The 13,142-nt window shown below is 39.4% G+C and overlaps 1 protein-coding gene across 1 annotated transcript in view; it reads left to right on the plus strand.

The window, feature by feature from the left end:
* The window catches only part of LOC122797756 (transient receptor potential cation channel subfamily A member 1-like), a 1,191,690-nt gene that overhangs the window by 169,710 nt on the left and 1,008,838 nt on the right, over positions 1-13,142 (plus strand). The window contains exon 4 of the mRNA XM_044066280.1: positions 2,956-3,131. Within this exon, the coding sequence (XP_043922215.1) occupies positions 2,956-3,131 (176 nt within the window). The remainder of the gene's footprint in view (positions 1-2,955; positions 3,132-13,142) is intronic.

Raw genomic sequence — 13,142 nt, forward strand, 5'->3', positions numbered from 1 at the left:
ACGTGTTTCACTTGTATATAATGTACAGAACCTGTAATCATACTGAACATGTTGTAAAACACCTAGAAGTGGTCAGTGCTGACATGTTTTCTGTTATATAACTCAGGGTTAGGGCTATCACATATTGCATTCACCTTTACACTATTAAATGAAGTGTAACTCCACCAAATGCATTTTTGCACAAATGGTCTTTCATAGAAGTGGGCTGCCATTTTCCATTTTCATTGAAGTGCATTTTCATTCTAGAGAATTAGATCCATATATGGATATATATAAATATATATATATATATATATATATATATATATATATATATATATATATATATATATATATATATATATATATGGGTCTACCTGACAACACCGACGCACTACAACACCGACAACGAAATCACCGACACCACATAACCGAAAGTTCACAACACACACACCACAATCCAGACAATCAACAAACAAAACAAATCCCCTGTCCAAAAAGCACACACACAACACAAGCACACCAAAATCCTTACAAACCCACACTAAACCTTACATACACAACTATCTATAACTTTAACCCAAACCCTAACCCTAAGGTCCGTCACTATCGCACACTCACCTAACCCGCACCCTAACCCTAACACACTTAACCCGCCCCTAACCCTAAAGACTGTCACTATCGCACACTCACCTAACCCACGCCCTAACCCTAACTCACTTAACCCGCCCCTAACCCTAAAGACTGTCACTATCGCACACTCACCTAACCCGCGCCCTAACCCTAACTCACTTAACCCACCCCTATCCCTAGAGTCTGTCAATATCGCACACTTACCTTACTCGCACCCTAACCCTAACGTCCGTCACTACCGCATCCTTACACAGCCTTTTCACATGTCGGTGTTCTCAGCGTCGGGGTTTTCATCCATCGGTCATCTCAGTTTTCAATCTTCTGGTGTCAGTGTTCTCATCGTCAGCGTTGTCAGCTTTCGGCGTTGTCAGGTAGACCCACATATATATATATATATATATATATATATATATATATATATATATATATATGTATACATATATATTTATACACACACACACACACACACACACACACACACACACACACACACACACACACACACACACACACACACACACACACAAATGCACACACACATATATAGGTTCATAGGTAGGTACTAGGCTACTGGCCCAAGGGCCTAAGTAAGCCTAGCCAACAAGGTTCCCTGGCTTACGTCACCCAAGAAACTTATTTTCCTGTGCCACTGTCTAGCAGAGCGACAGAAGCGATCCCCGGGGTGTGTTTCCTATTTCCCATCCACTCATCAAGATTTTTCTTGAAGAATGATAATGAGGAACTTTGCCTGAAATAGATGGGTAGCTTGTTCCAGAGTATAGGAAGTCTCTGGGACAGGAATCTATCCCTCCAGCATGTCCTGTTTATTGTGGGGACAAGGTTTAGATCCCTAGAGCATGTAGCTCAGAGGGATTGGCATTTCTTTAGGTGTAGCATGTCCAACAGCTCTGGGTTTGACATAGCTTTATATGTTAGGCAGACATCACCCCGGAGTAGGCGATATGCTATGGGGTAAAGCTGAAGTTTTTTGAGATGATCAGTGTAGGGCATCTGTTTGAGGCCAGTAATCCTACTTTGTGAGGTTCTCCTGTGGCATTCCCAGCTGCTGCAGATATCTTGTGAGGTACATTCCAAAAGGGGCATTGTACTCTATAATGGGTCTAATGAGTGTCAAGTAGAGGGGAACAATGACCTCTTTTTTCCTAGACGAGATCCCTTTTGTGATGAGCTGTGCCACATAGAAGGACTTCCTGACTACTGTGGCAATGTGATTATCAAAGGAGAGACTACTGTCCACCTGGGTCACAAGGTCTCTTATCACACATTTGGTGTTAAGTAGACTGCTGCCTATGTGGTAGTTCATGGTTCATTGGTTCATAGGTAGGTACTAGTCTATCGACCCTAGGGCCTATACAAGCCTAGCCAAAAAATGTACCCTGGCTTTCGCCACCCAAGAAAATTATTTTCCTGTGCCCCTGTCGAACAGAGCCACAGAAGTGATCCCTGGGGTGAATTTCCCATTTCCCATCCAATCATCGGTACAGAGTTTTTACCAAAGGGGGATGACTTTTTGGCATTGAGCTTGAGGCCATGGCTGTGACACTAGGCATATATATATATATATATATATATATATATATATATATATATATATATATATATATATATATATATATATATGGTTACAGATGCAGTGGTTGAAATTGTGTTTGGTTCACATCATTTTAGTAGACTACTTTTCAGTTGACTAAACAGATGATAAACAGGTGTATGAGATCAGAAAAGTCTCATGATTTACGATATTCACTTTTCCTAATTTTGTGGATCTCAGAATTAGTACATATAATTAGCAGGGGGTATGTGGGCTGTTCAGGAGGGCTTGCCCCCACCCCCCCCGCAAAAAATGTTGCCTTTTTTTGTCTTGATTCTTGCATGCACCAATGTCGTTTCTTAGTAGTTGTATAGTAGTGGGTCATTGTGTGCATTTTCAATGTATTGTGGTGTCTGGTTGGGATGTCTACCAAAGTGACTATAACCACATATATTTATATATGTGTAGTATACACACACACACACACACACACACACACACACACACACACACACACACACACACACACACACACACACACACACACACACACACACACACACATATATAGATATATATATAGATATATATGTACTGTATGTATGTATAGCTAGATATATAGATAATTATAGTTTGCCCCTCAAAATATATGTGAATTACAATATTACAATATGAATTTTTATTAGGAAAATGTTAGCATATTTGTCCAATGTAAATGCATATTTCTAATTTCTATTAGCTGACATTAATGTGCATCACGTATAATAATTACCTTGAAACTTTCATTTCAGATTTGAATGTGACAGATTGTAATGGCAATACTCCTCTGCACTGGGCTACAGAGAAGAATCAGGTTCAGAGCATCATTCTTCTGCTAGAAGAGGGTGCTGACCCCAACATACTAAACAAGTTCTTGTTATCTCCACTTCACATCGCAGTCCAGCTATATTATAACGAAGCTGTCAAGGTATGTTTTGTTCTGATAACAGCTACACAAACTTGTCCACCGTTTTGTTACAACGCTTCAAAACAGTGGATCCAAAGCAAAAGGCACAGTTATGAATACATGAACAGGATTTACTCTGAGTACCTTAGTTACTTAAGAGAGAAATTGCCACTTACTCTGAAATATGCATGAGACAGGCTTTTCTCATTTTGATCTTCAGTGAAGTAGCAGGGCTGTGCTTGAGGCAGAGCACAAATGCTGCCAACATGTTATGCATGTTCAGGAAGGATAAGAAAGGAAAACGGAAAATGTCCATGGGTATGTGCATTAGCCAGGATTCATGGTAGTGTAATTCAAAAAAAAAAAAAAAAAAAAAAAACACCAGATGTGTCTGTGCTCTCTAAGGTGAAAAACGTTATCAAAGGGCCCTGACAACATCCCAGGTTGCCTTTTAAATAACTAAAAACATGACCTAGCAGACCCACTTGGATCTCCATTTAAACACAGCCTCCAGAAAGGCTATGTTCCAGCTGAATGTAGGACAGCAAAAGACATCCCTCTTCAAAAGGAAGAACCATCAACTGGCCCGTGGAATTATAGCTGATAAGCTGACTAGCCTCACCTGTAAGGGCATGGAAAGAATCATCATCGACCTTATCAACAAGACATAGGTAATCTCCAGACTATGGATCCAACCCAGTTTGGATTTGTTAAGGGTAGATCATATCTATTAAATATTGTTGACTTCTTTGAGAAGGCCACCAAGGCCATGGTTGGGAGAAAGACTATGCATATTGCCTACCTTGACCTGAAAAAGGCATTTGACACAGTTCTCCACTCAAGTATTATAGAGAAGCTCTCTCAGCTTCTACATCACCAGGTGGTAACAAAATGGCTCACAGATAGGACACATACTGCAAAATAGGGTGAATTCACCTCTAGCAAGAGGCAAGTCACTAGTGGCATACCACACGGTTTTGTACTAGGCCCTCTCCTCTTCAGTATTTACTTCTGAGAAGTCAAGGCAAACACAGATGGCCTTTAGCTGATAAAGTTTGCATATGACTGCAAATTGGAGGCAATCACTGAATCCCTGGGCAGTACTGATATACTGGAAAAAAATTTCAGACTAATGATCGGTGCCAGAGCCATGGATTGAAACTAAATGCAAACAAAATGCATAATTACCCCCTTTGGAATAGCAAATACACTAGCTAATTACAATATAGACAGCAAACTCCTAATAGTAGACCTAGTGGTATGTTATCAGGGTACTCAGGTTGATAGTTGTCTGAACTTCGACCACCATGTGTTCACAGTGGTGAGAAAGACCTTCTATGTGGCACATCTCATAGGTAAGTACATGGCATTCACATCAATGGACATTAAAATGACATTGCACTCAGCCCTTATCAGACTAATAATTGAATACAATGCACCCTTTTGCCCCTTACCATACATCTGCAACAGACGGAGCGACCCCAGAGATTTTTCACCGGGAAGATACAGGTATAAAAAATAAGTTGTATGTGGAAAGACTGAAAGTCCTATCACTGTATTCTGTCTCCTACAGACTATTAATTGGCAATCTGTGCCTAGCCTTCAGGGCCCTGATGGAAATGTCACACATTCTTAAATCAAACTGCACTAGGTCACTTGTTCGAGGGAATCTTAACCTAGCCTGTAACATAAATAAATCATGTTGGAGAGATAGATACATCTCTCTGGAACAAGCTTCCCATTCACATGAAGCAAATCCCTTCCCTGACCCTCTTCAATGCAACCTACAGCAATAGATGGCTAATCGTAAATTTATTCCTGCAATGGCACCCATGTCCCTCAGGGAAAAGAGCAGTCATTATTAGATACCATAGCTAGGCTTGTAAGGGCTGTTAGGCCATTAGCCTAGTAATCTCCTATGAAACTATGAATGTACAAACCACAAAGGCACAGAGCACCACAGACTAGCAGACAATGTAACCACTCCTACAAAGTATTGCTAGTGAACCTCTCAGAGTTCAAAACATAGTATTTGCTGTTATAGAAGCAAAACGCAGCATGATACATAAAGCGGACCATAAAGTATGCAAACTGTAGGTACCCATGTCCCAACAGAAAGAAAAGCAAACATTTATGAACCCTAAATAGTATAATGTGTGTATGTGTTGATCACCAACTAAAACATTGCCAAAGTATGTAACAGATCATGGTGTAGGTAGATTGTATGTAACTATTAGGAGGAAGAGAAAGTACACACGAACACGAGATGCTGAATGATCACTGCAACTGTAAAGTAAGCACATCACAGAAGAAAAATAAATCACTGCACAGTCAGATAAGGTTATTAATCCCACCTTCTTTGTGACAAACTCACCCCAATGTTACTTACCACTGGTAGAAACCCTTCCCCCTGTACTATGTAGTAGTGCAAGCGGCAACTGCCAGGCCTAGTAAAGCAAGACAAAACCACCCACAGATCGATGTAGAGAAAACAGCATACCACAGTGCAGGTAAAAGATAAACAAACCGCACTTATCTTCAGGTGAACAACTCCACCCCCTCCACCCACCCACTGTCCGCTAGAACTGGGCAAAGCAAGCACAAAACAAAACCTGAACAACACCTGTATCACTTATTTATTAACTATAGCACACAAGCACAACATTTATAACCAACAGGCACAAATGTCAATAAGAATTACAGCCCTGAAAAGTATTAAAAGCAGAAAAAATGTTTGTAACAACTCATTTAAATCAACACCCTGGGTGACACAAAGGTTAAGAATCCATCTTTTCTCCATAGAATGCAAAATATGTAATTTATCCACTTTGTTAAGAGAAGTAGACATCAGTTCCTATAAACTTAAACATAGCAGTGCCATGTTGTAACTTATCTAGAAATAATTCACTGCTTTATCTAGAATATTTAGGGTCACTAATATATGTCCTTCGTATTAATCACTGCTGCCGTAACCTTAGCTATGTGGGTTATATCCTGGAAGGATATAACAGACTGCCAGCTTCCAAAGCTTCAGGACACCTTCCACATGCCCAGACTGTTAATCAGCTTGAGCTTAGTTGACTAAAAGACAAGTTGGGGCACAAAGCCTACTGCCACTGAAGAGGAGACTTCTCTGAGGGTTGAGAGAATTAAAGATCATCTTCTTCTTTCCTTAGCTGGGCAGGTAAGCTCCCTTTTGGCAAAACTTCCAATTTTTTTGTTTTTTACTGATGTTTTATTAATTTCTTCTTCAGAAAAGTTATTTTAAAGGTAGGAGTGCTATGTTTTAATGGATTGTCTTGAGCCTGTAACATACTTTTAAATGAAGCACTTGTTCTGTCAGTTTAAAAGAAGTGTTAACTAACTTATAAAATATTTTCTTTGGGGAAATTGTGTTTATTGTTCCATTGTGGGACTGCCATGGTATTTGGAAGTGCTTTTTATAGAGTATTTTCTGTCAAAAAAACTAACTTTAGCTAACTTTTGTGAATTGGTAGTTTCACTGGCATTGCTGCTTGTTTTCCCCAGGACAGAGGCACCATTTTCAGTTTGACTGTTCAACAGATCATCAGTCCCATGGTTGGTCTTTCTCCCACTCACAAAAAGAAAAAGTTAAGCAAGCAGCAAATGCTGTGGCCATTTCTTGCACCTCTTGTGTAACACCTAGAGTCAGTATGGAATGGGAGTTAGCAATGTTCTCTGTGAGTGCTGGAGTCCCCTCAATGAACAAAGGAGAGCCATTCTTCTTGGTCCTGGGAGAGGGAATAGGGAAAGTTCATCTGTTGTGTCAGAATGCTGTGCCCATCCCTTGAGGAAGTAGTGGCTGGCATTAATAACTCAGTTGGCCCCATTTTGCCTGTCAAAAAGAAACTTAGAAAACCAAGCATGTATCTACTTCTCTTCAAATTTCTTTGGATATGAGTAGTTTGCTGGGACTGGCTCAAGGTTTAATTCAGGCTATTGATCCTTCTTGTGGAGTAGTTTCTGGTAAAAGAAAGACGGATGTCATTTTCCTGTAGCAATTCAATATTCTGAATATGAACAGAAAGTTGCCTGAACGAATTCAGGGTTTTGTTCTCAGATTTCTAATCGAGACTCAGAAGAGATATTTCTTTCTGATTCTTCCTGAGAGGGTTTCTCTTTTTCTGAGACTATTGCTGGAATGGACAGAATGATTTTTTTTCAGAACCTACACTCATTCCTCCTGTCTGCTTTGCAGGATATGTGTCTTACTGCTTGCAGTTTTCCTGAGAGTCAGCCAGCTGTCCCTGAAAAGGTAGAAAGGATATGTAAAGTTCCTCAGTCTTTTAAATTTTTATACACTATTCCAAAACCTGACCAAGCAGCTATAGCCTTAGTTGACTTCTCTGCTGCTAACCACTTAGTTAATGCCAGTTCTGCTCCTTCTTAATAAGGATAGGAAAATTATTGATTGGTATGGGGAAAAAGTGTGTTCTTCTGCAACTTTGAATTTCAGAATTTTTAGTTGTCAGCATCATGTTTTAAAGTTTATTCTTGCATATTGTGAAAGTATGAGGAATGTTTTATCTACAGTTTCTTACTATGAAGGAAAATCTGCTTTAAATAACTTAGTTTATTTTATCGCATATGTCACTACTCATTGTGTGCAATGTGTGTGTGTGTGTGTGTGTGTGTGTGTGTGTGTGTGTGTGTGTGTGTGTGCGTGCGTGTGCATGCGTGTGTGTGTGTGTGTGTGTGTGTGTGTGTGTGTGTGTGTGTGTGTGTGTGTGTGTGTGTGTGTGTGTGTGTGCATGACTCTGTTGATACTTCTTCTAGGACTATGGCCACTGGTACGGATTTAGGGAGATTTGCTTGGCTGCATTCTCAGAACTTCCCAGATGATGTTAAAAGTGAGATTTTGAATTCTCCATTGGATAGAGATTTAGAGATTGCCTCCCTCCCCCGCTGAAGAGGTGATCAAAAAGTGTGATGAAAGGAGCAAGCTGATCCAGGGAATCCCTAAGATTTTACAGTCCTCCTTATCCAAACTGTCCAAGGGATTTTCTTTCTCCTCATCCAATTTTGCCAAAAAGCAGAATAAACAGTCACAAAAGATTTCAGATAAACAGAAGTTTAAGAAGAAGTGGCAAGCGATTCCAAAAAAGTTTCAAACCTCCCAAAACCAAGGACTCTCCAACAAGTCTAAATGACTAGTCAAGAGACCTTGTGATCACCTCCTTCCCTGGCCCCTCTTTATCTTCCAGAAAGTCTGAATCTCATTTTTTTCTCTTTGGCAACAGATTGTTTCAGACAAATGGGTTCTGAAAATCATTCATTGGGGTTACAGATGGCAATGGGAGGAAATTCCTCCTTTCAAGAAGGGGGGGGTTATTCCTCATCCTGCAGATCAGTCTTTTGTTTAGCCCTGTCTCAAGGAGTTATAGAATCAGTTTCTCATTCCCAGGTGAGGAAGGGATTTTATTCAAGGATGCTCCTAGTCACAAAGAAAGAAAATGCTTGGAGACCAATTCTAGATGCTTCTTTCCTAAACTTGTTTCTGATAGTGCCCAAAATCAGAATTATGTCACTTCACAACCTGCAGCTTCTTTCTCTGTCAAGTTTCCTGGTAACACTAGACTTAAAAGAGGGTTATCGTGACATTTCTATTCATCCAGACTTCAGGTGTTTCTTAAGGTTTTGTGTGTCTGGCTCACATTATCCTTTCTCTACCTTACCCTTTGGACTATAAATTGTACCAAGAGTGTTCCCAGAGTGTATAGCTCCAGTTATAACTGATTGCAGGCTACAGGTTATCCACATTTTACCATATTTAGAAGACTTGCTTATCTTTTTAGAGTTCTTCTAAAATGTCAGGAATTTCTGTCTTGGGCGAGAAATTCTTGCACAAGCTGAGATTCCAAGCTAACATTCAAAAGTCTTTCTTGACTCCATTACACAGGATTGTGTTCCTGGAATGTCAGCTAAGCATATCAGTTCAAAGAACTTTTTTTCCACTGGAAAAAATAGATCTTCATTTGCATCTATTAATAAAGTTTTCCACTCAGACTTTTGTCTTTGTGAGGAATTACCTCAGGATTTTAGGTTTGATGGCATCTATGATTCTCATGATACCCCTGGCAAGACTCTGTAAAGATAAGTCTGTATCTGAAATCTCTCTGGTCTCAGCATTAACACCCTTTATCTTTTCAGATCTCAGTACTGGGGTTTTTCAGAAGAGAAATCATTTGGTAGAGACAACAGATATCCTTAAATCAAGCTCTCCCTTCTCCCTCCCTGCTCCAAAGTAGTCAGTCACCACAGATGCTTCAGACTTTGCTTGAGGAGCAGTTTCAGGAGAGATAAAAGTGCAAGAAGTGTGGGGCATCAGGGACAGGCACAAGCACATAAATATCAAGGAGATGCTTGCCCTGATCAAGAACCTCAATTCTCAGAACTATCTTTGGTCCATGGGACCACTTCAAGTGGTTACAGACAATACCACAGTAATGTGCTACATCAACAAACAAGGGGGAACCAGGTCACACCTAACAATTGGCTTAGTTTTTTTGGTATCATTTTAACTCATTAACCCTGAGTATCTTCTCATGGCACCTGTGTGCTTAAACCCAACCGCGCCATGAGAAGACACAAATTGCAAGCTGTTACCCCCAAGTGCCTTCCACAAGCGAGAGAAAGTGTGCTGCAGATTTGTAGTTCATCTTAATCTAAAACACGCTGAAATCATAACTGAATGTTTAATTTACCTTGTATAGTTATAATTCAGTGTGTTTTTACATTAAGTTCGCATTAAAGTTCTTGTACAAAATTGGCTTTAAAAGTTCCTGATTAAGCAAATGGTGGCTGCCAATCAGATTCTTGCAATCCAAGCCACCACTTGCATAACACCTCCATCCCCAACCTAAATTTCTTTTGTTTTCCCCCTAATAAAAAGAGGGTCCAGCAGCAGGTTCCATTGGCGAGAATCCTAGAATGTTAATTCAGTTTGGTGTGGTGAAAATAATAAGCTGTCTAAGTAGCGGTCCGATACCGAACCCAAAGACAGAGACCCTGGTGGTATTGAGAGGTACAGAAGAGTTGACAGCTAGAGGTAATAACTAAAAGAGACTATTTTGCTGCAGATGGGTCAGACTCAAGTAACACACAAGTGGTTCAGCTCGGGAAGGGAGGGGTGTTGATCTTAAGTCGGTCCTAATGGAGTGTGACTGAAAGAGTAGCTATTCCGGCTTTCAATAAGGGACGTGGAAGGTTGCCGATTCCTGCATTTCGATTAAAGTAACACTTGAACAGTGCTGGCTTGATCCAATTACTGATGTTAATTTGTTTGGCTTCTGTTTTGTTTCCTTAAAATACCTTGGTAGAGTTGTAGGTACGAGTTTGCATGGACACGTAAGAAGCTGGTTTGAATGTTGGTTGTCAAGACTCTATAAAGGTGTATGAGTGACCTGCATGGATTGTTGTGCAGAACTGAACTTTGACTAAGTCTTTTTGGCTAAAGAGCTTGATACTTTGTGTGTTGTGAGTTTATTAGTTGAAATTTAAAACGTGTTTTGTGTACCGTTCACTCTTTGGTTTGTGGAGTAAGTGACATGGTAGCCTAAAGTACTGTTCGGGATACATCATCATATCTCTTACTGTAGAGTCAGCAACCCTCTAAGCAAAGAGTTGCTTTTCCTCTTGTTTCAGCAAAAGTTATCAACTGGTATTTGGCTTCAGTATGTAATAGATTGTTGTTGATGATGGTGGGGGTGGGATGCACCTGTCGAAGACCTTTGTAATGCAGGCCAGCTTCTAATTATGAGCTTTATCTGCCGCAGTTCTTCACCGCTGTCACAATGACATTTTATCTAAAAACAGCCTAGGATCTGTTGTTTATGAAAGACTGGTGTGGAAAGCGCAATACAATTTTGTAGTATTCTTGTGATAATGAACTTGTTTGCTCCTGTTGCCCAGTTTTACACAGCAAATTCGTATACTTTTTCCTTTGACATCAATAAATTTATTTTTGCATATATATTTTTATTGACGTACTGCTGTATAAAAAAAAAAGACAACTTATGCCTGTCGATTTAAATTTAGTGTTACAGTTCTGGGAGATATGAGGGATCTGCTTTTACTGGAATCAAATTTTCTGTAACAAAAGTAGATTGTGGAACTTTAGGTTTGACAGAAACAGGCTTAGCGGTCAGGGTAGGCCATGCCATTCAAGTCGTGAGATCAACACGGGATCATCAGTACTAAATACAGTTTTAGTGCTTGTTATGCTGCTCTTCGAGATATATTAATTTTTCATTGCAACCAATGGGTGAAGTTTGCAATGCAGTTTGGCATACAGTATTTTCTGTTCTTGAGGTGAAACCCAGTGTCTGCACACAGATGATCACAGTGCATTGAATCTGTTTTATGACCTGTGTTACGTATATATTTAGCAATGTGAGCTCTTGATTTTAGTTTTTACAAAATTGATGCATTGTTACAACATATCACTGCTTTGAATGCAATAATGTCATGCCACATTATCCTGTGCAGTTGACTTTGTGGAACAATAGAAAAACATTTCTGCATTCCTATCGTCTTCACATACAGTACTATATAACACTGAGGTTTATCAAGTCCATCAGCTCTCACGATGTTATATAAAAATCACTTGACTTCCTTTATAACATAAAGGGTTTATGTTAGGTTTCACTATAGTAGTTAGTACAGTGGCACAGTACTGAATCTGTATAATAGTGTCCCGTGTGTACATAGCTAGAACAATGCTTAAGGTGTGTTGTTGAATATTGCAGCTTTACTTGTGTGCATTTGACTAAAATATTAACCGACTAAACAACCTCAGTTGTCATGCACTTCCTCTTTTTCTAATTCTCAGAAAAGTCTGTCCTTTTATCTCAGAAAATTCTGTGCACAATGTAGTTTGGATTAGAAAACCTCTACATTTTTGTAATGATGGCCACCATATTTCTTATAGAAGTATATTATCCTCGTGGAATTCCATCAGTTTTATTGTGAAAAGAACATTTAGCTTCAGGTCTACAACATTTTTTACTGTGCAGTATCCATTGGTTTATGCATAACTATGTTATCTTCTTTCTCTGTGCCTCTTAATGCTTTTTAAGCATTATCCTGTTACATGTGCAGAACTAGCTTCTCTGCAATATTCCCATGAGATATAGTTAATACAAGAAATAATTGAACATATCATTTTCATAGTATCATGACAAATATGGCATAGTGTGCACTGTGCTGCTGAGTGTAGCTTAAGAGTTTTATATATATATATATATATATATATATATATATATATATATATATATATATATATATATATATATATATATATATATCGGGTACCAGAATGAATAAATGGTTTGTCAACATTCACAAGGCTATTCAAGGAAGAAAGCCCTTTCTGATCTGTCCATGAAGTATATAAGACTAGTAAAATTTCATGAAAATCAGAAGGGAAGGCCACACACTCTGGTTATTGGTGGGTGGGTGCTAGGTACAGAAGGTCAAATTACTGATAGGTAGGTAGGAGCAGTCAACAGATAACAGCAGTTGCTACTACTGGGTTATGTATATATATATATATATATATATATATATATATATATATATATATATATATATATAGAGAGAGAGAGAGAGGTATGTTGCTATCCTCGTGATGATCGCTGCATGGTTGGTTGACTGGGAGACACAGTGATGGAGGGGTGGGAAATAATCCTTTGGATCCGGAGACCGGTGATGGAGAGAAACTGGAGCTGTTGAATCTGTCAGTGAAATGCCAGTGCTGAGGGAGCTGTACTCTCCTGTAAAGTCACTGTGACAGTGTCCAAGTCCAGCCCAGATGCCGTTCACAAAGAGTCAGTGATTGTTAGGGGTGCTTCCCATTTATAGACCTTTTGGACTTCTATCATGGGGCAGTGCGGCATTACTTCTTCCAAGATGGCGCTTGTTTTTCTCAATCTAATCTTCTGGGTCAGTAACTGGCTTAGTAGTTGCCTTGATGAATATGTGGCTGCCTTCCTCACATGTATTCTCCTACAC

The sequence above is a fragment of the Protopterus annectens genome, chromosome 3.part1, assembly GCF_019279795.1.
Source record: "Protopterus annectens isolate FY-2018-M chromosome 3.part1, PAN1.0, whole genome shotgun sequence".
Lineage (NCBI taxonomy): Eukaryota > Metazoa > Chordata > Ceratodontiformes > Protopteridae > Protopterus > Protopterus annectens.